Source organism: Delphinapterus leucas, chromosome 4, assembly GCF_059928025.1.
Source record: "Delphinapterus leucas isolate spDelLeu-1000000601 "Yukka" chromosome 4, BTC_Dleu_Yukka2, whole genome shotgun sequence".
Taxonomy (NCBI): domain Eukaryota; kingdom Metazoa; phylum Chordata; class Mammalia; order Artiodactyla; family Monodontidae; genus Delphinapterus; species Delphinapterus leucas.
In genome coordinates, this window is record NC_143132.1 from 48,152,095 (window position 1) to 48,176,571 (window position 24,477).

Sequence of the window (24,477 nt, forward strand, 5' to 3'; positions counted from 1 at the left end):
AGGGCAATGTGTCTGCTTTTTTGATTGAGATCTAATTAAACTCTGTACTACTAGTTTTTCATAAGCAGTGAGTTGTACCCGTAGGCAATAGAAAAACAGGTAAAAAAAGACAAATATACAGAGAGTGGTGTTCTAGAAGTTGAGTGAAGTGATGTTTGAGGATTTGAGTGATTTTTTTTCTCTCCACAGTGGAAGTGAAATCAAGTGAATGCCATTTTGTTGCCAGGAGCAACTGGGTCTGCTTGGTCCCTTAGCCAGGCAAATACAATAAGCTGCTTTGACTTCATTTTGTTTGGGTCTTTTAAACAGAGAAAGATTGGAAGCATCAGAGTGTTTCAGATTAAAAGGCTAAAGATACAGAAGTTCTATAACTGATATAAGAACAAGGAGTCATTTCTTTTTTTTAAAAAAATTTATTTACTTTTATTTGTTGCAGTGCATGGGCCTCTCATTGCAGTGGCTTCTCTTGTTGCAGAGCACGGGCTCTAGAGCACAGGCTCAGCAGTTGTGGTGCATGGGCTTAGCTGCTCCATGGCATGTGGCATCCTCCCAGACCAGGGCTCAAACCCGTGTCCCCTGCACTGGCAGGCGGATTCTTAACCACTGCACCACCAGGGAAGCCCGAGGAGTCATTTCTTATCCCACTCTGCTCATCTCAGAATCTTTCAACTATTCCCCATTGCCTCCGTATCACATCCCAATGGGCTGTGCTGAGATATATTGGTCCATTCAGCCTTTGGGGCAGCAGGAACCTGTTAACTGGTCATAGAGGTGGATTTGGCCTAGAGCTGCACAATTCAGAAATTTTCATGTTATCTCCAAGATAGGTAATATGTTTCACGTGTGTGTTCAAAGTATTTATTAGGTAAAAGTAAACATTTAAAAGCAAGCACAGTTTTGGTAACTCTGTTTTGGAATTTTCTTCCTTTTTTTCATATACCAGAAGCCTTAAAAAACAAACAAACAAACAAACAAAAAACAGGACCAGGCTCCTAACCTCTGAGAAACCTCAAGTACCTGCTTCACAGGCTTTCACAATATAGTGAAATTTCACAGGCTAATGGAGAAGGCAGACTTCCAGTAACTAATCACACAAAGAATTCATTGAAGTAAGAACTGGGTGCTTTGAGAAGGTATGAGAGCGGTCCTCTCCTATCTGGGCCATCAGGGAGGATTTCCCCAAGCAGATAAAACTGAAGAGGCTAGGGGAAGTCAGCCAAGTTTGGGGCAGGAGAGGGTTGACATAAGGAAGCAGAGGCAGTAAGTATCGATAACCAATTAGTTTTCAGGGACATAGGTGGACTTTAGGATGACTTTAACATTTTGGGTTTGGGCAAGTGGGTGAATGGTGGTAACTGGAGGAAAAATTATTTTCTGGTAATGGATGGGTAGATGATTAGTTCAATGGAGGTGTTGTATAAATATCTGATCTTGTGTTATAAGAAGGGCTTAGTTACTCTTGTTAAGTTAGAACTTCACAGTGTATAAGGCACTATATAGGTTCAGTGGGGAATAGAAGAATAGATTTATGGTTTCTGCTTTCAAGGAGCTTTTTTTTTTTTTTTTTTTGCAGTACGCAGGCCTCTCACTGTTGTGGCCTCTCCCATTGTGGAGCACAGGCTCCGGACGTGCAGGCTCAGCGGCCATGGCTCACGGGCCCAGTCGCTCTGCGGCACGTGGGATCCTCCTGGACTGGGGCACGAACCCATGTCCCCTGCATCAGCAGGCGGAGTCTCAACCACTGCGCCACCAGGGAAGCCCAAGGAGCTTATTCTTTAATTGCAGTCAAGGAGTTAAATAACCCCTGAAGATTCTAGTAACACTCTAAGACAACAGCAGGAGAAATGTTATAGGCAGTACACAAATGATTGCTAAGTGAATTGTATAGGTGCTTCTTGCTTTTCTGCAATTGGTATCCAAGTAGAATTGCTCATCTGGTTTTACTCTTGTTTTACTTTCATAGTTTGAGATGGGTTGAGGATAGCATGAGCTTGTTTAATAATACTGTGGGTTATTTGCTTTGGAATAACTCATTTTAACTTTAAATTTGTCTCATTTTACAGAAGAGGAAACTAAGGCATGAGAGGTTAAATAACTTTCCCTAAGTCATGTAGCTGGTAAATGGTAAAGTTGGGATTCAGATCTAGTCAACCTGAATCCAACGTCCCCTCTCCTCAGTTTTTAAAAAATCCTATTCTTTTTATTTTTGATTTTTACTAAATATATCCCCTATCTCCTAATTTTAGACATATATATTGTTTCTAATTTGGTGCCTGTATTTCTGGTTAGACCTTTAGGATAAAGTCCTGGAAGTGGATTTCCTGTACCAAGGAATGTAAAATCTTTAAGGTTCCTTAGAACATATCAAATTCTTTTCCAGAAAAGTTCAAAAAATTTACAGTCGAGATGTACTTTTCAATCCCATGTAGAAGCATTTTTCAATTTCACGTGGTTGTCTAAGCCAAGACAAATAAGAGGACTCAGTAACACTATGATAAAGATGGTGGTTAGGATAATGAATCACAGAATCTGTTAGAGCAGGAAGGAACTCCAGGTGTCATCTAGGCCACCTCTTTCTTTATTAATTAAGAGCCAAGGCTCAGAGAGCTTAAGGGACATAGTCCAAACCATACGTCTAACAGAGTCAGAGTTAGGATAAGAAGCTGCTCTTAGCACTGTGTGATACATTGAGTCAGAGTCTCTTGATGGTATGGATGATTCAGGGGTGTGCTGAAATGTCCATTTGGAGTCTCAATTGGAGATTTAACAGACTTCTAGTGTTTGAGTCAGCTTCATAGTTCCCCCTTGAAACTTCACAGTTGTGTCAGAGGGATATGGAAGTAACTCAGAGGGATCTGCCCCGAACTGAGAGGTCCAGTACCCACCCAAGGAGATAAAGAACTCTTCTGGGCCAGGGGGAACCCTGAAATCCCCTTTCATGAGTTCTCCTGCATCTGGCCTACTCTGATCCACAGGGATGATTCTGAACTCTCTTTTCGTTATTCTGTAGATGGTACAATATGTTTGAAGAAAGGGCTGCTCACATAATTCAAAACTCATATAATTCAAAACTGGTTTTCTATAGCACTGACCAAAAAAGAAGGAGGATATTTCTGTTTTTTATTGCTCGATCATGTAGCAATAGTGTAAACAGAATTTACAAATTGATTTGGCTTGGTATCCCTCTGGATAGGCTGGGTTAAGCTGTTAAACCTCAACATTTTAATGACTTAACACAATAAAGGGTTGCTTCTTGCAAAAATCTGATGCAGGCTGGTTGACTGTCTTCTATGTTGCCGATATGCCATGCCAAGGTTGCCAAAGCATGGGAAAAGAGAGTTAAAGGAGCCATATAGTCTCTTAACTGACTCAGCCTGGAAGTGACAAATGCCACAGTCCATTGGCCAGAACTAGAAACGTGGTTCTGACTCAAATGGAGAAGGGGCTGGGAAAAGTGCATGGAAGAGTATACAGATACTTGATGAGCCCTAATGGTCTCTTCCACACACTTGATGCTTGATACTTTGAAATTACCTGCTTAAAATTTTTTGTAGGCAATTTCATATCATTTCAAGTTTTAAGCATAAAGGTAAAACTTTCCTGTTACTTTCTTTCAAATATGCTTAAAGTGTAAGTGTTCGTTGAGTACACACTATCATTTTTAATAGATCTTTTGAGCCCCCTGTTAAAAACAATGAAACTTTTCAAAAATAGTTGTGAGATTTAGGTAAGTCATTTCACTTCTCTAAACCTGAATCCCAATTGAAAATGTGACTTAGCCCCTCATTCATGGGTATGTTGTGAAAATTAGATTAGAGATCACATGTAAAACACTTGACACAGTGCCTAGAACAAGGTAAGTGTTCAACGAATGTGGATTTTTCCTCTTTTTGGTATTGTTGATATTGTAATGGATCTACCACTGTCGACAGTGATACTGGATCCTCTGACTCAGAGGTGTATCCATGATCATTAGAAGATAGTGTACTTTACAGGAATAAGCGATGTTTTGGCCAAATTCTGGAGATGAAATGTCTTCATCTTCTATATGTTCTTATTTTGGTAGTCATGGGGAATTTCAAAGGCCATGCTCTCCCTGGAACCTTCTTCTTTATCTTGGGGATTTGGTGGACAACAAAGTGCATTCTGAAATATGCCTTCAAAAAGCACAAGCGGACTTCCTACCTTGATTCCAAAGTATTATTCCATCGAGTAGAAATTTTGGAGGGAATCATAATAGCTGGAATGGCTTTAACTGGTGAGTGACCCTTTTCTGTGTTCTGTCTGCTTTTTGGGGTATTTTCACATGCAAAGAGAAGATTCAATATCCAAACAAGAAATTGCTAAAATAAAATTTTTATTCAAAAACACCCAAATACATATTATAATTGTAATTTCCATCTGATATAATTTACTAGAAGGTGATACTTCATGTTTATACAAAGGGCTATTCCCTAATGAGTTAGTCATAGCAATTAACTTGCCTGCCCATTCAAGGTGAATTTCCTTTATAGAATTAGTTGGAGCCTTTAAAATAATTTTATATCAGTTATTCTGATGCCTGAAAGAGTAAACTCTATCAGAAACCATTTTTCAAAATGACACCAAAATAATCAAATGATTATGGGAAGGCTTCAATAATAAATCATTGCCGATAGGCTGTCCACACGGTCAGGCTGAAGAAAACTTATCTCCTGTGCTCATCCTCTTTGTGTGATTACTAAATTAGAGAGGGAGGTTGGGCCAGATGATTGTAAGGCCTTTCCATTGGCTCTATGATTCTGTAAAAATGTTCTGTGTTTTTAAAGTTTTAAAGAGAGGAATTTCGTTGCCAAATTCTATAGATTAATAAATAAAGCAGCATCTTCAAGAAAGCTTAAATGTTTGTGTAACTGACTGGACTCTATGCTGTATCTGTCTGTGCTTTCTCGGTTATCCTTAATTGGGGAGAAGCTGAACTCTAGCATTTTAATCCTGAACCAAGCACAACTCCCTACCCAAAGACATAGTGTGTAAGAAGGAAGTAATCAGATGCCATAGAACTAATCTCACAAATCTAAATCCAAAATTACTCAGGATTTATCTAGTCATTAAATTAAAATAGGAACTAAGTCCGTCAGTGGAACTGATCAGGGAACTCAGTGGAAATAAGATCATTAGCTTTGAAGATCTGAAATAGCTGTTTGACTAAATTGGCTATCTTTGACTAACAGTGATTATCCAAACCAGTATTTGATGCTCTAAAACCAGCCTAAAGAACCAGTGCTCAGCTGTTAGGGAACAGCCCCGAAAGATGAATCAATGTCATAAAAGGACACTATATTGGAGTAAGCAGTAGGCTGATCCTTCTGCATCTTCCTGCTTTCTCAATAAAGTTACGGAAAGATTGCTTAAAGTGTGATATGTCCCTCCGTAGGCATGCTTGGAGAACAGTTTATTCCTGGAGGACCGCACCTGACCTTATATGACTACAAAGAGGGCCAGTGGGTCCAACTCCTGGGCTGGCATCATTTTACCATGTACTTCTTCTTTGGGCTGCTGGGTGTGACAAACATCTTATGTTCCACCATCAGGTCACTTCCTGCCTCCTTTACCAAGTTAATGTTAGCAAATGCCTTATTTGTGGAGGGTAAGTATGAGTATTTTCATATACCTTTCACTATTATTGGACATTTATCTAGCCCTTTACAATAATACTCCTTTAGTGTCCTGGTGCAGCCTTGATCCACAGGGCCATCTGTTTGGGCCATGGTGAGCTGTTGAGATGTCCTAGACAGGATGCCCAAGATTTTCCTTCCCTACTGACTCATTTAGTATAGCTGGACAAGTGCAATCATTCAATGTGTTTTATTCACATTTCACATCTGTCTTAAAGAACCACCTACCATGGTTATTTATCTCTGGTTTATCCTGGAGATTATTATTATTTCCATCTTTAACATGTGAAACTGAGCTCAGAGTAGTGAAGCATATATATCCTCAAACGAAGAGACCACTCACAGCAGAGTAGCTTCCATACCTACAAACTAGCCTTTTTAATATTGATATAGTAAAACTCCATCATTATATGATAAGCAGGGTCCAAAAAATTCAGTCACAGAAAAATGAGGTCCTAACATTTTTTTGTTCAGTTGGCCTCCCTGTTACTCTATAAGGAAACACTGAAAACAAGTATTTAATGATTTGTTTTCATTTATTTCATATGTAAAGTATAGATTGATCATAGAACTGAAAAAGCCCCCATTTATCAGGAGGCAGTCATTTCCTAACGTCCACCTTGCCTCCCACGTCTAAAGGTAAGAGCTTTTGCCAAACGCTCTTTGAAAACAAGAGCTAGATAAAAGTTGGGCACCAACAACTAAGCATGATTCTCATTATCTCAGGATGTTACCATATTTTGAATGAACATCCTTTCCTCCTCATCCAAATGAAAAGAATGAAGCTGAAGCCGGAATCTGTCCATGGGATTAAAAAATGTAGCTAGCTACTACTTCCTGGAAGCTTCCAGAGAATCTTGTCATACCCATCAAAGTACACTTTTATGATTTTTGTGTATATCTGCTGCCTCCAGTGGACTGAATTCCTTAAGGCGAGGCTTTGTCTCATTCCTCTGCCTATTCACCCTAACTCCTGCTGCCCTACCCTCATCATGCTTATTATTCATCCTTTTGCATAAAGGTGCTTTGAAATATAGTTGGTTGAAAATGTCATAACATATTGGAGGAGAGAATAAAGGTTGGGGAAGGGAAAAGGAGATTTCAAAGATTCCATCCTAAAGAGGTAGTGGTGACTCCAAAAATGGTAGAGGTTTCCATTATTGTGGGAAGCAGTGGGCACCTGATATGGACAAAGAAATGTGTGTGTTTGTAAAGTTGTGTGTCGAGAGAGAGAGAGAGAGAGAGAGAGAGAGAGAGAGAGAGAAACAGTAGGTAGTTCCATTAAAAAAGACGAACTATTTTTTCTCCCTGTATCAGGTTTTGTCTTCTACAATCACACTCATGGTCGGGAGATGCTGGACATCTTTGTGCACAAGCTTCTGGTCTTGGTCATCTTTTTGACAGGCCTCATTGCCTTCTTGGAGCTGTTCATACTGACCAATATAACTGTGGAACTTCTGCGGATAAGCTTTTTCCTACTTCAGGGAAGCTGGTTCTGGCAGGTGAGTTGGGCCTCCAATTAATGTACCTGGTATCGCCACTGATAACCTTCTCTCTTTGATTGGTGGGTGTTTTGCTGTAGAACCCAGAGGCTTCCTTCTGATGTGTTGCTGGTAGTGAGAATGTGGACCTTTGAGAGGTGATGTTTCTTTGAGTGGCTCGGTGGCCCTGGTGGGAGCGGTGATAGAGCAGCAGGGAAGGAGGTTGGGTGTGTACATTTTCGTCACACACCTGAGTATCCATTTTGTAGGAACTCTGAGCCAGTGCTTTTAGCTGGAAGAAGTTCCTGATGCTAAAGCAGCTTAAAGCCTAATGGGTAATAAGCTCAAGAAACATATGGAAGGCAGGAAAGGGAGGAAATTGTTATGTATTGAGAAACAACTATGTGCCCGCCACTGTACGGGACTTTTACATGCACATTGTTTCATTTTGTCCTCATGATGACTTGGACGTTAGGTATTATCATCCCCAATTTACTGACAAAGAAGACTCAGAGAGACAAAGTTACTTTCCCAGGATCACGCAGTAATGGAGCTAGCACCTAAGTGTGGGTCTGTCTGGCTCCAAACCCCAGGCACTTTCCATTTTACTGTTGACTCCCTAACGTTGGAGTGTTGAAAACATGTATTCCAATCAGTGAACATATACTTTATAGAGACTGATAAATCATAATCCAACATACATATATAGATGTAAAGAAAGTCTGGGATGAAAGGTGAATGTGGTTTAATCAGGGAATATTTCTTAGAGATTTTTAGTCACTAAAGTGCAGGGATTTGGGATGAGGAGGTTGTTCCAAGGATGTGCATTTCAGCGAGGAGTGGTAAGAAAGCACTGGTAGGCAAGAGGAAGAGAAACATCATGGTCAAAGCATCATGGCTAGGAAAGATGTGATATTTAAGCTTGCGGGGGACTAGAAAGGCTGTTGGAACAGAGGCTAGTAAAGAGAGGACTAGATTCAGGGCTTATTTTTAATTTAATTTAATTTATTTATTTATTTTTGGCTGTGTTGGGTCTTCGTTTCTGTGCGAGGGCTTTTTCTAGTTGTGGCTAGCGGGGGCCACTCTTCATCGCAGTGCGCGGGCCTCTCACTGTCGCGGCCTCTCTTGTTGCGGAGCACAGGCTCCAGACGCGCAGGCTCAGTAGTTGTGGCTCACGGGCCTAATTGCTCTGCAGCATGTGGGATCTTCCCAGACCAGGGCTCGAACCCGTGGCCCCTGTATTGGCAGGCAGATTCTCAACCACTGTGCCACCAGGGAAGCCCAGGGCTTATTTTGAAGGAAAAATGGTATAGAAAAAATAACAAATACCTTATCATGTGATAAAATTGATAATCGGTGAATTTAACCAGTTGGTATACAGAAGTTGTTCTGTGAGATTATTTATCATCTGCTGGGAATGGCATGTAAAACATGATTATGTATTCCATATCTCTTGATTGGAATGTTTTGCTATGTACATGTATTGCCAATTCAAAACTAAAAATAAATTTAAAAAAATTTAAAAGTCATAACTTCTGGTCAAGATGACACAGTGAGTTTATGCTTCCGTGTATCTCCTCTGCTTCAAACATATAACAATGACACATAAACTATCAAAAATACCTATAAAATAAAAAAGAAATCAAAAGAAGAGAAAAGTAAATGAAAGTAGGAGACTAAAAAATACGTAGTTGCGATTAAACAACACAAGCAAAAATAGGGCAAGCCACCTGTGGTCCAGACACAGAATAGAAATGCAGAGCCAGAGTAGAGCTGGGCTGCAGGCCTGAGGGCTCCAGGTCTAGGGTAGACATGGCAGTTGGTTCTTTGGCTCCAGGGGAGCTAAAAGGAAATTGAAGGGTTCCTCTTGATGTGGGGATAAAACCAGGTTCTTGGAACTCTTTTTAGTTATATGTTTACATATTCTCTACTCCTAATTGCTTTCCATCCATTTGATCTTTCACTTTCTGATAAAGGTCTGTTAAAATTTTATCTTATAGTTATGGATTTGTTAATTTCTCCTTATTTTCAATTTTTTCTTTAATGTCATGAGGCTGTATTCTGCTTCTCCCCTTCTAGTTTTTTGAGTTGAATGTTCACTTATTTTCAGTTTTTCTTGTTTTTAAATAAATACACCTAAGGCTATAGAATTTCTTCTATATACTAATGTAGCTACCTCCCGTGAGATTTGGCGTGTGGTAGCTTTCACTCTTGGGCAACTTGTTTTTTTTTTAACATCTTTATTGGAGTATAATTGCTTTACAATGGTGTGTTAGTTTCTGCTTTATAACAAAGTGAATCAGTTATACATATACATATGTTCCCATATCTCTTCCCTATTGTGTCTCCCTCCCTCCCACCCTCCCTATCCCACCCCTCTAGGTGGTCACAAACCACAGAGCTGATCTCCCTGTGCTGTGCGGCTGCTTCCCACTAGCTATCTATTTTATGTTTGGTAGTGTATATATGTTCATGCCAGTCTCTCATTTGTCACAGCTTACCCTTCCCCCTCCCAATATCCTCAAGTCCATTCTCTAGTAGGTCTGTGTCTTTATTCTCTTGGGCAATTTTGAATTTTGCATTTTCTATGTGCTTTCCTTTTTAATTTATGAGTTATTTAGGAGTGCACTTTTCAGTTTCCAAAAATATTTTTTCTTTTTATTATTTATTTTCAATTCAATTGCTTTGTATGTGTTCTCTTTGAAATGTGTTGGGACTTCCTTTGGGACATAGCCCAATGTCAGTGGTAGTAAATGTTCCATGTATCTGAAAAGAAAGTATATTCTGTCTTTGCTGTGTTGAAGATTCTACATATATTTATGAAATCAAGTTTCTTAAAGAGCTAAATATTCAGATAAAGAAGTTAGAAAGTAAGAAAAAAGGGGAGGGCTTCCCTGGTGGTGCAGTGGTTAAGAAACTGCCTGCCAATATAGGGGACACGGATTTGAACCCTGATCCGGGAAGATCCCACATGCCGCGGAGCAACTAAGCCTGTGCGCCACAACTACTGAGCCTGCGCTCTAGAGCCCACGAGCCACAACTACTGAAGCCCACGCACCTAGAGCCCGAGCTCTGCAATAAGAGAAGCCACTGCAATGAGAAGACCGCGTGCCGCAACTAGAGAAAGCCGCGCGCAGCAACAAAGACCCAATGCAGCCAAGAATAACTAAAAAATAAACTTATATAAAAAAAAAGTAAAAAGGGGAAACCCAAAGAGAGTTGAAGAAAGGAATAATAAAGGTAAGAGCAGAATTAATGAAACTAATTTGAGTTCCATTAATAATTAATGATTAATTAAATATCTGAGGGAGGAAGCTGTGGGGTGTCACAACTGAGAATAGGTTGGCTTAATTTTGTCCCTTTTGGCAGATAAATAATCTTTTCACATTTCCCCAGGAGCTTTTCTAAGGAAGAGATATGAGGTTAAAGTCTTGGGGCATAAATCTGAGATTATTTAAAAAATTTTCCAGCCATCATTATGTCTAGACTAGTATCTTTCTTTACCTGGCAGCCAGACTAAGTAACGTTTGGGACTTAAAGGAAAATGAACATTTCGTACCAATGCAAACACACACACTGGCAGGAAATGAAGCTTTAGCCATAGTACATCTCCTCCCCCGCCCCCTCCCTGTTAGATTCCTCTGAAACAAAAATGTTTCAGGGACTTAGGTGAATTTATTATGCTTCCATGTTTTGTTGCTATGAATGTTTATGCCCCAAACTCTATCTCAAGCTAATACTATTACATTGTGATTTCCTTTTCACCATATTTTTTTCTCTCGCTACTTCTCCATACATGGTTAATATTAAGCACAATACTAGTGCTTAAACAATATATAGACAGATTAGAGAAAAGGTACACCTAGATTCTTGGAACCATAAGTATGGTGAACTGAATGAGGCAAATGCTCACAGTGGCCATTTTTAAAATAACTCATCTATAAATAATTAGGTAGTAGACAAACCTGGAGGGAATTCCCCTCCCAACCTATTAAAAATGGTCTCTTTCCTAAACCACATTACAGCCAAATATATTTTCTCAAAAACCTAACCATGATGCAATTTAAAAAAGAAAAAAAAATCCCTTGGGTTCATTTATTCCATGAATCGTGTTTTCTGAGTCTGTGTGTGGGACAATATTTCTAAAGCTCACTTTAGAAAGCTCGCTTTGTCATTCTCAAATTCCCACCCTTCGTGGTCAGAGCCATGGCTCAGAGAGAATCAGGAAATGAGGAAGACACACCTGCTGCCTTTGCTTCTCAAGATGTTGGACAATTGCTTCAGCTGTACCTCCCAGCTCCACTAATTGCACCAGCAACTCCCATGATCCCCAGATCTCTAAGCCCAAACTAAAACCCAGCCTTGTCTTACCTTTAAGAACGATAAAAGTTCATTTGAAAATGACAAAAAGACCCAACTAAGCAGCAGTGGTCTGAGGTCTGATATGGTAGATCAAACACTTGTTTGGGCTTATAGTGTTGAAATAAGTGACTGGAAAATAAGAAAGAAAACACTAGGAAAGTCGAACTAACATATAGGTAATGGGCCCTGGCTGGATGCCTATTAGAGAAGATAATTATTTACATTTTAAATGTGATACTAATGAAGCTTAAACTAGTCTAAAACAGATGTTCAGGAGTGACATACAAGATACAGCAAGAAAAAAATTCTTTTTCAGACCTTTTTTTTCTTGGAATTTTATATTAGGAAGGAAATTAGGACAGCAGATGAAAGAATAGTGACTAACTTTTACATTTAAAGGAAGATTTAATGGGTTGTGGCATTATCTGGCCTTAATTTTCAACTTTCCTAATTTACTTGGGTTTAGCCTGAAGTGACTTTCCAAACGTTTCTATGGCTTTCAGTATAATCACATCTGTTAACTCTGTTCACAGGCTTCACAGTGGCCTTCAGTCAAATATTTAGCGTTCAGTATATTAGGCTATGAGGATCCCAGTGAGATTAGCAGTAGAGGGTGCTCAAAGTTTCTCTTTTCCTGGTGTAAAACAGTAAATGCTTTGGTAAAATTGATGATGACTGAGAGATTTCATTTTGGAAGCTCCAAAAAAGGGTTGTGACTATGGCATGGAGGGAGAAGTCTGTGAGCCTCCAGGTCAAGCAGACCTGGGTCTGAATTCTGGATATACCATATTAATCACATGACCATAGACTAGCTATTCTGTGAGCTTAAGTTTCCTCAAATAAAAAATAGAAATGATGTCTCATGAGACTGTTGCTTGAATGAAATATTCCAACCTGAAAATACCTCATGCCTTGAGGAGATATTGTTAATTCCATAGGAAGAGGGTTGAGAAAACTTCCAGAAGAAGGCAAACTTGTGTTGGGGTTTGAAAGATGGTTGAGAGTCACCAGTGTGTCCAGGCTTGAGCTTTAGGACAGTTGATACTCTTCTGCTTATTTCAGCCTTAGCTCCTTCCTGTATTAGTGTCCTAGGGCTGCAGTCACAAATTCCCACAAGCAGGAAGACTTAAAACAATGGAAATTTATGCTTCACTGTTCTGGGAGATGGAACTAAGAATCAAGGTGGCAGCAGGTTGATTCTGTCTTGGGGGCCCAAAGGGAGAATTTGTCCCATGCTACCCTCCTAGTCAGTTGCCAGCAATCCTTGACTTGGCAGCATGACTCCAATCTCTGCCTCCATAGTCACACCTGTGTGTTTCTGTGCACCTGTGTCTTCATATGGACTTCTTATAAGGACACCCATCATTAGATTCAGGGCCAGTTCTGATCCAATATGACCTCATCTCATCTGGATGACATCTACAAATAACTTATTTCCAAATGAGGTCACATTCACAGGTATCTGGGGTTAGGGTTTCAACATGCCCTTTTACAGGGCACCATTTAGCCCACAACAACTGCTAAGTCTTCCCTCTGGGAGCTGGAGCAAATCACTCCCCAATCAGGGGTAGATGGGTGGTGTGGACGGCGTTGAAGGAACATAGGTGACACTGATAGGTGGGAACTGGAGAGCTAGTCCATTGTGCATTAAACTCAACCTTCCTAAAAGGCCCTTTCTTGACCCAGAATTTCTCTGTCATCCTCCCTGAATTGATGAGAGAGGAGGACATGAGAGGCAGATTCTCATGGTCCTGGCACCCTAACTAAAATGGCTGGGCCCCCTGAACTGAGAATTGACTACATGACTTCTTGTAGGAAACTTGTCAGTTTCCTTCTTGTCATTTCCAAACAGTGAGCACAGAGGAGCCAGCAAGTCTCGCTTTCTTACAGGGCCTTCAGAGACCTGGGTTCTGGTCACTGTGGTCTCCACAGTGAGCTTTCCTAACAGTATATAAAGGGGTATTGCAAAACACGGATATGTCCAAACAGCAGGCAAACTAGCTGGGTGGCATTTTCCTCCTGGAGTTTCTGGATACTGTAGGTTCAGATCTCTAATCTGATGACTGATCTATCTTTTGCCAGTGGTGTTAACTCCTCATTCCTTTAGAACGTTACCATGTCCTAATTCAGAATCCCCAGCCCTTGGTGGGTGAGACACAGCAGCAATGACGCAAATACTTTTGTAACTGTTTGGAGATGGAAGGGCAGGCTCGTGCGTTACTTAGTTTTCTTATCTCTAAAATAGAGACAACAAAGGGACTCTGTCTCCTGGGATGTAGAGGAGGGCAGGAAGGAGTTATTACACAGTACCTTGCTAATTTCCACTCATGATATTTTGGAAAACTTTATGAATGTGACATTGGTTAATAAATAAAATGCATAGCACCAGAGTAAAAATAAAGACCTCTGGATTGCTCCACTTGGTGAGGCAACTACCAACCTGAATGATGAATTGATGGAGAGCACGTGTTGTGGCTCATGCTTTGGAAAAAAAATAGAAATATTTCTATTTTTAGAAATAAGCTGAGACTGCAGACTTTTGTGTGAAGTTCCCTAATTTTTTAAATGTTGAAAACTAATTCAACTTATTTTAAAAAGTGTGCAGGCCAGGTAAAGCATGTCTGTGATGCAGTTGTGGCCCAGGGTCTGCCAGTCTCTAATCTGTGTTTTAAGGGTAAGACAGTAGTACCATGTCTTCATGGGACCAACTACCATCTCAGTACTGATTGTTCAAACCGTATCAGAACTGCTGAGATGACTCACATGGACCCTGTTGTCCAGGCCACTGTCCTTCATACTGCTCCACTGAGAAAGGCTAAATGATGAAAGAGAGTGTGGGGTAGAAGAAAGAACACACAGAGTTTTGCAGCCAGACGGTCATGATTTGGAACCCTGTCTTAGTCATTTGACCATTTTGCAATGTTGGGGAAGTTACTGAAGTCTCTGAGTTCCAGTTTTACCCTCTGTAATATGGGGATAATGATACCTTCTTCCTGGGGTTGTTGTGAGAATGAGAATTACTGTGAAGTTTATGTGTATGAGTGTGGTTAAAGTGCCTGACACATGGCAGTACATCTACCAAGTGGTACAAATGGCAGTTCTCCTTCCAACTAAAGGGAATCCTTTAAAATGGGAAACAGGGACAAGTGATTAAGGCACAAATCTTAGCTTTCCCCGATTTATTCACATTACTTGAAATTTCAAACAGAAACGGTTTCACTCAATATTATAAACTAAATCCTTTTTTTTTTCCCCTGTAAGATTTCATTTATTAGATGTATGATCAGGAGCAAATCACTAAACCAGCTAATTTTCTCATCTGGTTAAAGAGGATAACAATACATTAACTTGGGATAATAGCACATTATTGGGGACTTCCCTGGTGGCACAGTGGTTAAGAATCCACCTGCCAATGCAGGGGACATGGGTTGGAGCCCTGGTCCGGGATGATCCTACACGCCACGGAGCAACTAAGCCCGTGCGCCACAACTACTGAGCCTGCGCGCTAGAGCCCACGAGCCACAACTACTGAAACCTGCGCGCCTAGAGCCCGTGCTCCACAACGAGAGAAGGCACCGCAGTGAGAATCCGGCACACCTCAATGAAGAGTAGCCCCTACTCACCGCAACTAGAGAAAGCCTGCACGCAGCAATGAAGACCCAACGCAGCCTTAAAAAAAAAAAAAAAAGACCACATTATTGAAGGGCCATAGTAAGGAAACCTCCTAAGCACTGTAACTGACACATAGTTAGCTAATATGATAGACATTTGTACAATTATCCATGTAATTATCTTGGTTTTGTATTTCATTTGGATCTTGAAACCTGACATCTGTTCCTCTATCTACCTATCATCTATGTATCTTAATTTTTTATTGGAGTAAAATTCTTATAACATAGAATTAACCTTCCTTCCTTCCTTCCTTCCTTCCTTCCTTCCTCCCTCCCTCCCTTTTCCAGTTTTATTAAGGAATAATTGATGTACAGCCCTGTATAAATTTAGAGTGTACAGCATAATGATTTCACTTACCTAATGAAATGATTACCAAAATAAGTTTAGTGAACATCCATCATCTCATGTGCAAACAAAATTAAAGACAAAGAAAAAAATTCTTTTTCCTGTGATAAGAAATTTTAGAATTTACCCTAACTTTCATATATAACATACAGCAGTGATAATTCTATTGATCATATTGTACATTATATTACTTATTTATTGTATAACTGGAGGTTTGTACCTTTTGAGTGCCTTTTCCAATACCTCTTCCTTCCACCTTCCACTTCTGGTAACCACAAATCTGATCTCTTTTTCTAAGAGTTTGTTTGTTTTTGAAGTATAATTGAAAAATAAACATAAAAATTTTAATTGTTAGTCCCTCATGCACAACATAGTGATTTGATATTTCTATACATTTCAAAATGATCACCACAGTACTCTAGTTGCCATCTGTCACCATACAAAGCTATTACATAATTATTGATTATTCCCAACACTGTACATTTCATACCTGTGACTCATTTATTTTGTGACTGGAAGCTTGTACCTCTTAATCTCCCTCACTGATTTCTCTCATCCCCCCCCCACCTCTCTCCTCTCTGGGAACATTTTATGCATTTTAAAGTGTATACTTCAGCAGCGTTTAGTACATTCACAGTGTTGTGCAACTATCACCTCTATTTAGTTCTAAAACATTTTCATCACCCCAAAAGGAAACCACGGATCCATTAACCAGTCATTTCCTTTTCCTCTCCTCCCAGTCCCTGGTTACCACTCTGCTTTCTGTCGCTATGGATTTACCTATTCTGGATATTTCATATAAACAGAATCATGCAATATGTTACCTTTGGTGTCTAGTTTCTTTCTCTAACATAATGTTTTCAAGGTTCATCCATGTTGTATTATATATTAATATGTCACTTTTTATGGCTGAATAATATTCTGTTGTATGGAAATACCACATGGTGCTAATTCATCATCAGCTGACGGACATTTGAATTGTTCTTAACTTTTGGCTCTTGTGAATAATGCTGCTATGAACATTTGTGTAGAAGTTTTTGTTTGAATACCTGCTTTCAATTATTTTGGGTATGTTTAGTACCTAGAATGAAATGGCCAAGTCATGTGATAATTCTATATTTAACTTTTTGAGACACTGTCAAATTGTTTTCCACATAGCTGTACCATTTTACATTCTCACCAGCAATGTATAACGATTCCAATTTCACCATATCCTTACCAGCACTTGTTACTTATTATTATTATTACCATCCTAGGAGGTGTGAAGTGGTATCTCATAGTGGTTTTGATTTGCATTTCTCTAATAACTAATGATGTTCATAATTTTTTCTTGAGCTTATCGACCATTTATACACTTTCTTTTGGGAAATGAGTCTTCTATTCCTTTGCCCATTAAAATTTTTTTAGCTTTTTGTTGAGATTTAGGAGTTCTTTATATATTCTTGATATCAATTCCTTACCAGATATGTGATTTGCAAGGATTTTCTCCTATGCTGTGATTGTCTTTTCATTTTCCTGATCGTGTCGTTTGATGCAAAAAAGCTTTTTTTATTAATAGCTCAGCTTTTTTTAAATTATTTTTTTACATCTTTATTGGAGTATAATTGCTTTACAATGGTTTGTTAGTTTCTGCTTTATAACAAAGTGAATCAGTTATACATATACATATGTTCCCATATCTCTTCCCTCTTGCATCTCCCTCCCTCCTATACTCCCTATCCCACCCCTCCAGGCGGTCACAAAGCACCAAGCTGATCTCCCTGTGCTATGCGGCTGCTTCCCACTAGCTATCTACCTTATGTTTGGTAGTATATATATGTCCATGCCTCTTTCTCGATCTGTCACAGCTTACCCTACCCCCTCCCCATATCCTCAAGTCCATTCTCTACTAAGTCTGTGTCTTTATTCCTGTCTTACCCCTAGGTTCTTCATGACATTTTTTTTTAATTCCATATATATGTGTTAGCATATGGTATTTGTCTTTCTCTTTCTGACTTACTTCACTCTGTATGACAGACTCTAAGTCTATCCACCTCATTACAAATAGCTCAATTTCGCTTCCTTTTATGGCTGAGTAATATTCCATTGAATATATGTGCCACATCTTCTTTATCCATTCATCCGATGATTGACACTTAGGTTGTGTTTCCATCTCTGGGCTATTGTAAATAGAGCTGCAATGAATATTTTGGTACATGATTCTTTTTGAATTATAGTTTTCTCAGTGTATATGCCCAGTAGTGGGATTGCTGGGTCATATGGTAGTTCTATTTGTAGATTTTTAATGAACCTCCATACTGTTCTCCATAGTGGCTGAACCAATTCACATTCCCACCAGCAGTGCAAGAGTGTTCCCTTTTCTCCACACCCTCTCCAGCATTTATTGTTTCCAGATTTTTTGATGATGGCCATTCTGACTGGTGTGAGATGATATCTCATTGTAGTTTTGATTTGCATTTCTCTAATGATTAATGATGTTGAGCATTCTTTCATGTGTTTGTTGGCAATCTGTATATCTTCTTTGGAGAAATGTCTATTTACGTCTTCTGCCCATTTTTGGATTGGGTTGTTTGTTTTTTTGTTATTGAACTGCATGAACTGCTTATAAATTTTGGAGATTAATCCTTTGTCAGTTGCTTGGTTTGCAAATATTTTTTCCCATTCTGAGGGTTGTCTTTTGGTCTTGTTTATGGTTTCCTTTGCTGTGCAAAAGCTTTGAAGTTTCATTAGGTCCTATATTTTAATTTTTGTTTTTATTTCCATTTCTCTAGGAGGTGGGTCAAAAAGGATCTTGCTGTGATTTATGTCATAGAGTGTTCTGCCTATGTTTTCCTCGAAGAGTTTGATAGTTTCTGGCCTTACATTTAGGTCTTTAATCCATTTTGAGCTTATTTTTGTGTATGGTGTTAGGGAGTGATCTAATCTCATACTTTTACGTGTACCTGTCCAGTTTTCCCAGCACCACTTATTGAAGAGGCTCTCCTTTCTCCACTGTACATTCCTGCCTCCTTTATCAAAAATAAGGTGACCATATGTGCGTGGGTTTATCTCTGGGCTTTCTATCCTGTTCTATTTATCGATCTTTCTGTTTTTGTGCCAGTACCATACTGTCTTGATTACTGTAGCTTTGTAGTATAGTCTGAAGTCAGGGAGCCTGATTCCTCCAGCTCCATTTTTCGTTCTCAAGATTGCTTTGGCTATTCGGGGTCTTTTGTGTTTTCATACAAATTGTGAAATTTTTTGTTCTAGTTTTGTTAAAAATACCAGTGGTAGTTTGATAAGGATTGCATTGAAACTGTAGATTGCTTTGGGTAGTAGAGTCATTTCACAATGTTGATTCTTCCCATCCAAGAACATGGTATATCTCTCCATCTATTTGTATCATCGTTAATTTCTTTCATCAGTGTCTTATAATTTTCTGCATATAGGTCTTTTGTCTCCTTAGGTAGGTTTATTCCTAGATATTTTATTCTATTTGTTGCAATGGTAAATGGGAGTGTTTTCTTGATTTCACTTTCAGATTTTTCATCATTAGTATATAGGAATGCCAGAGATTTCTGTGCATTAACTTTGTATCCTGCTACTTTACCAAATTCATTGATTAGCTCTAGTAGTTTTCTGGTAGCATCTTTAGGATTCTCTATGTATAGTATCATGTCATCTGCAAACAGTGACAGCTTTACTTCTTCTTTTCCGATTTGGATTCCTTTTATTTCCTTTTCTTCTCTGATTGCTGTGGCTAAAACTTCCAAAACTATGTTGAATAAGAGTGGTGAGAGTGGGCAGCCTTGTCTTGTTCCTGATCTTAGTGGAAATGCTTTCAGTTTTTCACCATTGAGGACAATGTTGGCTGTTGGTTTGTCATATATGGTCTTTATTATGTTGAGGAAAGTTCCCTCTATGCCTACTTTCTGCAGGGTTTTTATCATAAATGGGTGTTGAATTTTGTCAAAAGCTTTCTGTGCATCTATTGAGATTATCATATGGTTTTTCTCCTTCAATTTGTTAATATGGTGTATCACATTGATTGATTTGCATATATTGAAGAATCTTTACATTCCTGGAATAAACCCTACTTGATCATGGTGTATGATCGTTTAAATGGGCTGTTGGATTCTGATTGCTAGCATTTTGTTGAGGATTTTTGCATCTATGTTCATCAGTGATATTGGCCTGTAGTTTTCTTTCCTTGTGACATCCTTGTCTGGTTTTGGTATCAGGGTGATGGTGGCCTCGTAGAATGAGTTTGGGAGTGTTCCTCCCTCTGCTATATTTTGGAAGAGTTTGAGAAGGATAGGTGTTAGCTCTTCTCTAAATGTTTGATAGAATTCACCTGTGAAGCCATCTGGTCCTGGGCTTTTGTTTGTTGGAAGATATTTAATCACAGTTTCAATTTCAGTGCTTGTGTTTGCTCTGTTCATGTTTTCTATTTCTTCCTGATTCAGTCTTGGCAGGTGGTGCATTTCTAAGAATGTGTCCATTTCTTCCAGGTTGTCCATTTTATTGGCATAGAGTTGCTTGCAGTAATCTCTCATGATCTTTTGTATTTCTGCAGTGTCAGTTGTTACTTCTCCTTTCTCATTTCTAATTCTATTGATTTGAGCCTTCTCCCTTTTTTTCTTAATGAGTCTGGCTAATGGCTGATCAATTTTGTTTATCTTCTCAAAGAACCAGCTTTTAGTTTTATTGATCTTTGCTATCATTTCTTTCATTTCTTTTTCACTTATTTCTGATCTGATTTTTATGATTTCTTTCCTAACTTTGGGGTTTTTTTGTTCTTCTTTCTCTAATTGCTTTAGGTGCAAGGTTAGGTTCTTTATTCGAGATGTTTCCTGTTTCTTAAGGTAGGATTGTATTGCTATAAACTTTCCTCTTAGAACTGCTTTTGCTGCATCCCATAGATTTTGGGTCGTCGTGTCTCCATTGTCATTTGTTTCTAGGTATTTTTTAATTTCCTTTTTGATTTCTTCAGTGATCACTTCATTATTCAGTAGTGTATTGTTTAGCCTCCATGTGTTTGTATTTTTTTACAGATCTTTTCCTGTAATTGATATCTAGTCTCATAGCGTTGTAGTCAGAAAATATACTTGATACAATTTCGATTTTCTTAAATTTACCAAGGCTTGATTTGTGACCCAAGATATGATCTATTCTGGAAATGTTCCATGAACACTTGAGAAAATGTGTATTCTGTTGTTTGTGGATGGAATGTCCTCTAAATATCAATTAAGTCCATCTTGTTTAATGTATCATTTAAAGCTTGTGTTTCCTTATTTATTTTCATTTTGGATGATCTGTCCATGGGTGAAAGTGTGGTGTTAACGTCCCCTACTATGAATGTGTTACTGTCGATTTCCCCTTTTATGGCTGTTAGTATTTGCCTTATGTATTGAGGTGCTCCTATGTTGGGTGCATAAATATTTACAATTGTTATATCTTCTTCTTGGATCGATCCCTTGATCATTATGTAGTGTCCTTCTTTGTCTCTTCTAATAGTCTTTATTTTAAAGTCTATTCTGTCTGATATGAGAATTGTTACTCCACCTTTCTTTTGGTTTACATTTGCATGAAATATCTTTTTCCATCCCCTTACTTTCAGTCTGTATGTGTCTCTGGTCTGAAGTGGGTCTCTTGTAGACAGTATATGTATAGGTCTTGTTTTTGTATCCATTCAGCCAATCTGTGTCTTTCGGTGGGAGCATTTAGTCCATTTACATTTAAGGTAATTATTGATATGTATGTTCTTATTCCCATTTTCTTAATTGTTTTGGGTTCGTTATTGTAGGTCTTTTCCTTCTCTTGTGTTTCTTGCCTAGAGAAGTTCCTTTAGCAGTTGTTGTAAAGCTGGTTTGGTGGTGCTGGACTCTCTCAGCTTATGCTTGTCTGTAAAGGTTTTAATTACTCCATCAAATCTGAATGAGATCCTTGCTGGGTAGAGTAATATTGGTTGCACGTTTTTCTCCTTCATCACTTTAAATATGTCCTCTAGTCCCTTCTGGCTTGCAGAGTTTCTGCTGAAAGCTCAGCTGTGAACCTTATGGGGATTCTCTTATGTGTTATTTGTTGTTTTTCCCTTGCTGCTTTTAATATGTTTTCTTTGTATTTAATTTTTGACAGTTTGATAAATATGTGTCTTGGTGTATTTCTCCTTGGATTTATCCTGTATGGGACTCTCTGTGCTTCCTGGACTTCATTAACTACTTCCTTTCCCATATTAGGGAAGTTTTCAACTATAATCTCTTCAAATATTTTCTCAGTCCCTTTCTTTTTCTCTTCTTCTTCTGGAACCCCTACAATTCGAATGTTGGTGCGTTTAATGTTGTCCCAGAGGTCTGTGAGACTGTCCTCAGTTCTTTTCATTCTTTTTTCCTTATTCTGCTCTGCAGTAGTTATTTCCACTATTTTATCTTCCAGGTCACTTATCCGTCCTTCTGCCTCAGTTATTCTGCTATTGATCCCATCTAGAGTATTTTTAATGTCATTTATTTTGTTGTTCATCATTGTTTGTTTCATCTTTAGTTCTTCTAGTTCCTTGTTAAATATTTCTTGCATTTTGTCTATTCTATTTCCAAGATTCTGGATCGTCTTTACTATTATTTTTCTGAATTCTCTTCCAGGTAGACTGCCTATTTCCTCTTAATTGTTAGGTCTGGTGGGTTTTTATCTTGCTCATTCATCTGCTGTGTGTTTTTCTGCCTCTCATTTTGCTTATCTTACTGTGTTTGGGGTCTCCTTTTTGTAGGCTGCAGTTTCATAGTTCCCATTGTTTTTGGTGTCTGTCCCCAGTGGCTAAGGTGGTTCAGTGGGTTGTGTAGGCTTCCTGGTGGAGGGTACTAGTGCCTGTGTTCTGGTGGATGAGGCTGGATCTTGTCTTTCTGGTGGGTAGGTCCACGTCTGGTAGTGTGTTTTGGGGTGTCTGTGGACTTATTATGATTTTAGGCAGCCTCTCTGCTAATGGGTGGGGTTGTGTTCCTGTCTTGCTAGTTGTTTGGCATAAGGTGTCCAGCACTGTAGCTTGCTGGTCGTTGAGTGAAGCTGGGTGCTGGTGTTAAGATGGAGGTCTCTGGGAGATTTTCGCCGTTTGATATTATGTGCAGCTGGGAGGTCTCCTGTGGACCAGTGTCCTGAAGTTGGCTCTCCCACCTCAGAGGCACAGCACTGACTCCTGGCTGCAGCACCAAGAGCGTTTCATCTGCACAGCTCAGAATAAATTGGAGAAAAATTAGAAAGAAAGAATTAGTAGAAGTAGAAATAAAGAAAGAAAGAAAAGGGAGGGAGGGAGGGAGGGAGGGAGGAAGAAGTGACGGAAAAAAGAAAGAAGATAAAGTAAAATAAAATAAAGTATGTTAAAATATAATAAAGTTATTAAAATAAAAAAAATTATTAAGAAAAAAGATTATAAAAAAAACAATGGTCTGATAGAACCGTAGGACAAATGGTGGAAGCAAAGCTATATAGTCAAAATCTCACACAGAAGCATACACATACACACTCACAAAAAGAGGAAAAGGGGAAAAAATAATAAATCTTGCTCTCAAAGTCCACCTCCTCAGTTTGGGATGATTCGTTATCTATTCATGTATTCCACAGATGCAGGATACATCAAGTTGATTGTGGAGCTTTAATCCGCTGCTTTTGAGGCTGCTGGGAGAGATTTCCGTTTCTCTTCTTTGTTCTCACAGCTCCCAGGCGCTCAGCTTTGGATTTGGCCCCCCCTCTGCGTGTAGGTCGCTGGGGGACGTCTGTTCTTTGCTCAGACAGGACGGGGTTAAAGGAGACGCTGCTTCCGGGACTCTGGCTTACTCAGGCCAGAGGGAGGGAGGGGCACGGAATGGAGTGCAAGCCTGTGGCGGCAGAGGCCGGCGTGACGTTGCACCAGGTGCGCTGTGCGTTCTCCCGGGGAAGTTGTCCCTGGATCCCGGGACCCTGGCAGTGGTGGGCTGCACAGGCTCCCCGGAAGGGGTGAGTGGATAGTGACCTGTGCTCGCACACAGGCTTTTAGGTGGCGGCAGCAGCAGCCTTAGCATCTCCTGCCCGTCTCTGGGGTCCGTGCTTTTAGCCACGGCTCGCGCCCGTCTCTGGAGCTCCTTTAAGCAGCGCTCTTAATCCCCTCTCCTCACGCACCAGGAAACAAAGAGGGAAGAAAAAATCTCTTGCCTCTTCGGCAGGTCCAGACTTTTCCCCGGACTCCCTCCCGGCCAGCCGTGGTGCACTAACCCCCTTCAGGCTGTGTTCCCACGGCCAACCCCAGCCCTCTCCCTGCGCTCCGACCGAAGCCCAAGCCTCAGCTCCCAGCCCCACCTGCTCCGGAAGGTGAGCAGACAAGCCTCTCGGGCTGGTGAGTGCCGGTCGGCCCTGATCCTCTGTGCGGGAATCTCTCCGCTTTGCCCTTCACACCCCTGTTGCTGTGCTCTCCCCCGTGGCCCCGATGCTTTCCCCCTCCGCCACCCGCAGTCTCCGCCCGCGAAGGGGCTTCCTAGTGTATGGAAACCTTTACTCCTTCACAGCTCCCTCCCTCTGGTGCAGGTCCTATCCCTATTCTTTTGTCTCTGTTTATTCTTTTTTCTTTTGCCCTACCCAGGTACGTGGAGGGTTTCTTGCCTTTTGGGAGGTCTGAGGTCTTCTGCCAGCGTTCAGTAGGTGTTCTGTAGGAGTTGTTCCACGTGTAGATGTATTTCTGGTGTATCTGTGGGGAGGAAGGTGATCTCCACGTCTGACTCTTCCGCCATCTTCCCGGAAACCTCTGAGCTTTGTTTTTATTTATTTATTCATTTTTGGCTGTGTCAGGTTTTCGTTGCTGCGCACGGGCTTTCTCTAGTTGCGGTGAGCAGGCGCTACTCTTCATTGTGGTGTGTGGACTTCTCATTTCGGTGGCTTCTCTTGTTGTGGAGCACAGGCTCTAGGCACAGGGGCTTCAGTAGTTATGGCATATGGGTTCAGTAGTTGTCACATGCAGGCTC

At 40.0% G+C, this 24,477-nt stretch overlaps 1 protein-coding gene across 7 annotated transcripts in view; it reads left to right on the top strand.

Annotated features, from left to right (window-relative positions):
* The window catches only part of TMEM45A (transmembrane protein 45A), a 108,157-nt gene that overhangs the window by 67,745 nt on the left and 15,935 nt on the right, over window positions 1-24,477 (top strand). For all 7 annotated transcript variants that reach the window (XM_089910457.1, XM_089910458.1, XM_089910459.1 and 4 more), the window contains exons 2-4: window positions 4,067-4,258; window positions 5,417-5,629; window positions 6,975-7,159. In XM_089910457.1, the coding sequence (XP_089766583.1) occupies window positions 4,069-4,258; window positions 5,417-5,629; window positions 6,975-7,159 (588 nt within the window). In that variant the 5' untranslated portion in view covers window positions 4,067-4,068. The remainder of the gene's footprint in view (window positions 1-4,066; window positions 4,259-5,416; window positions 5,630-6,974; window positions 7,160-24,477) is intronic.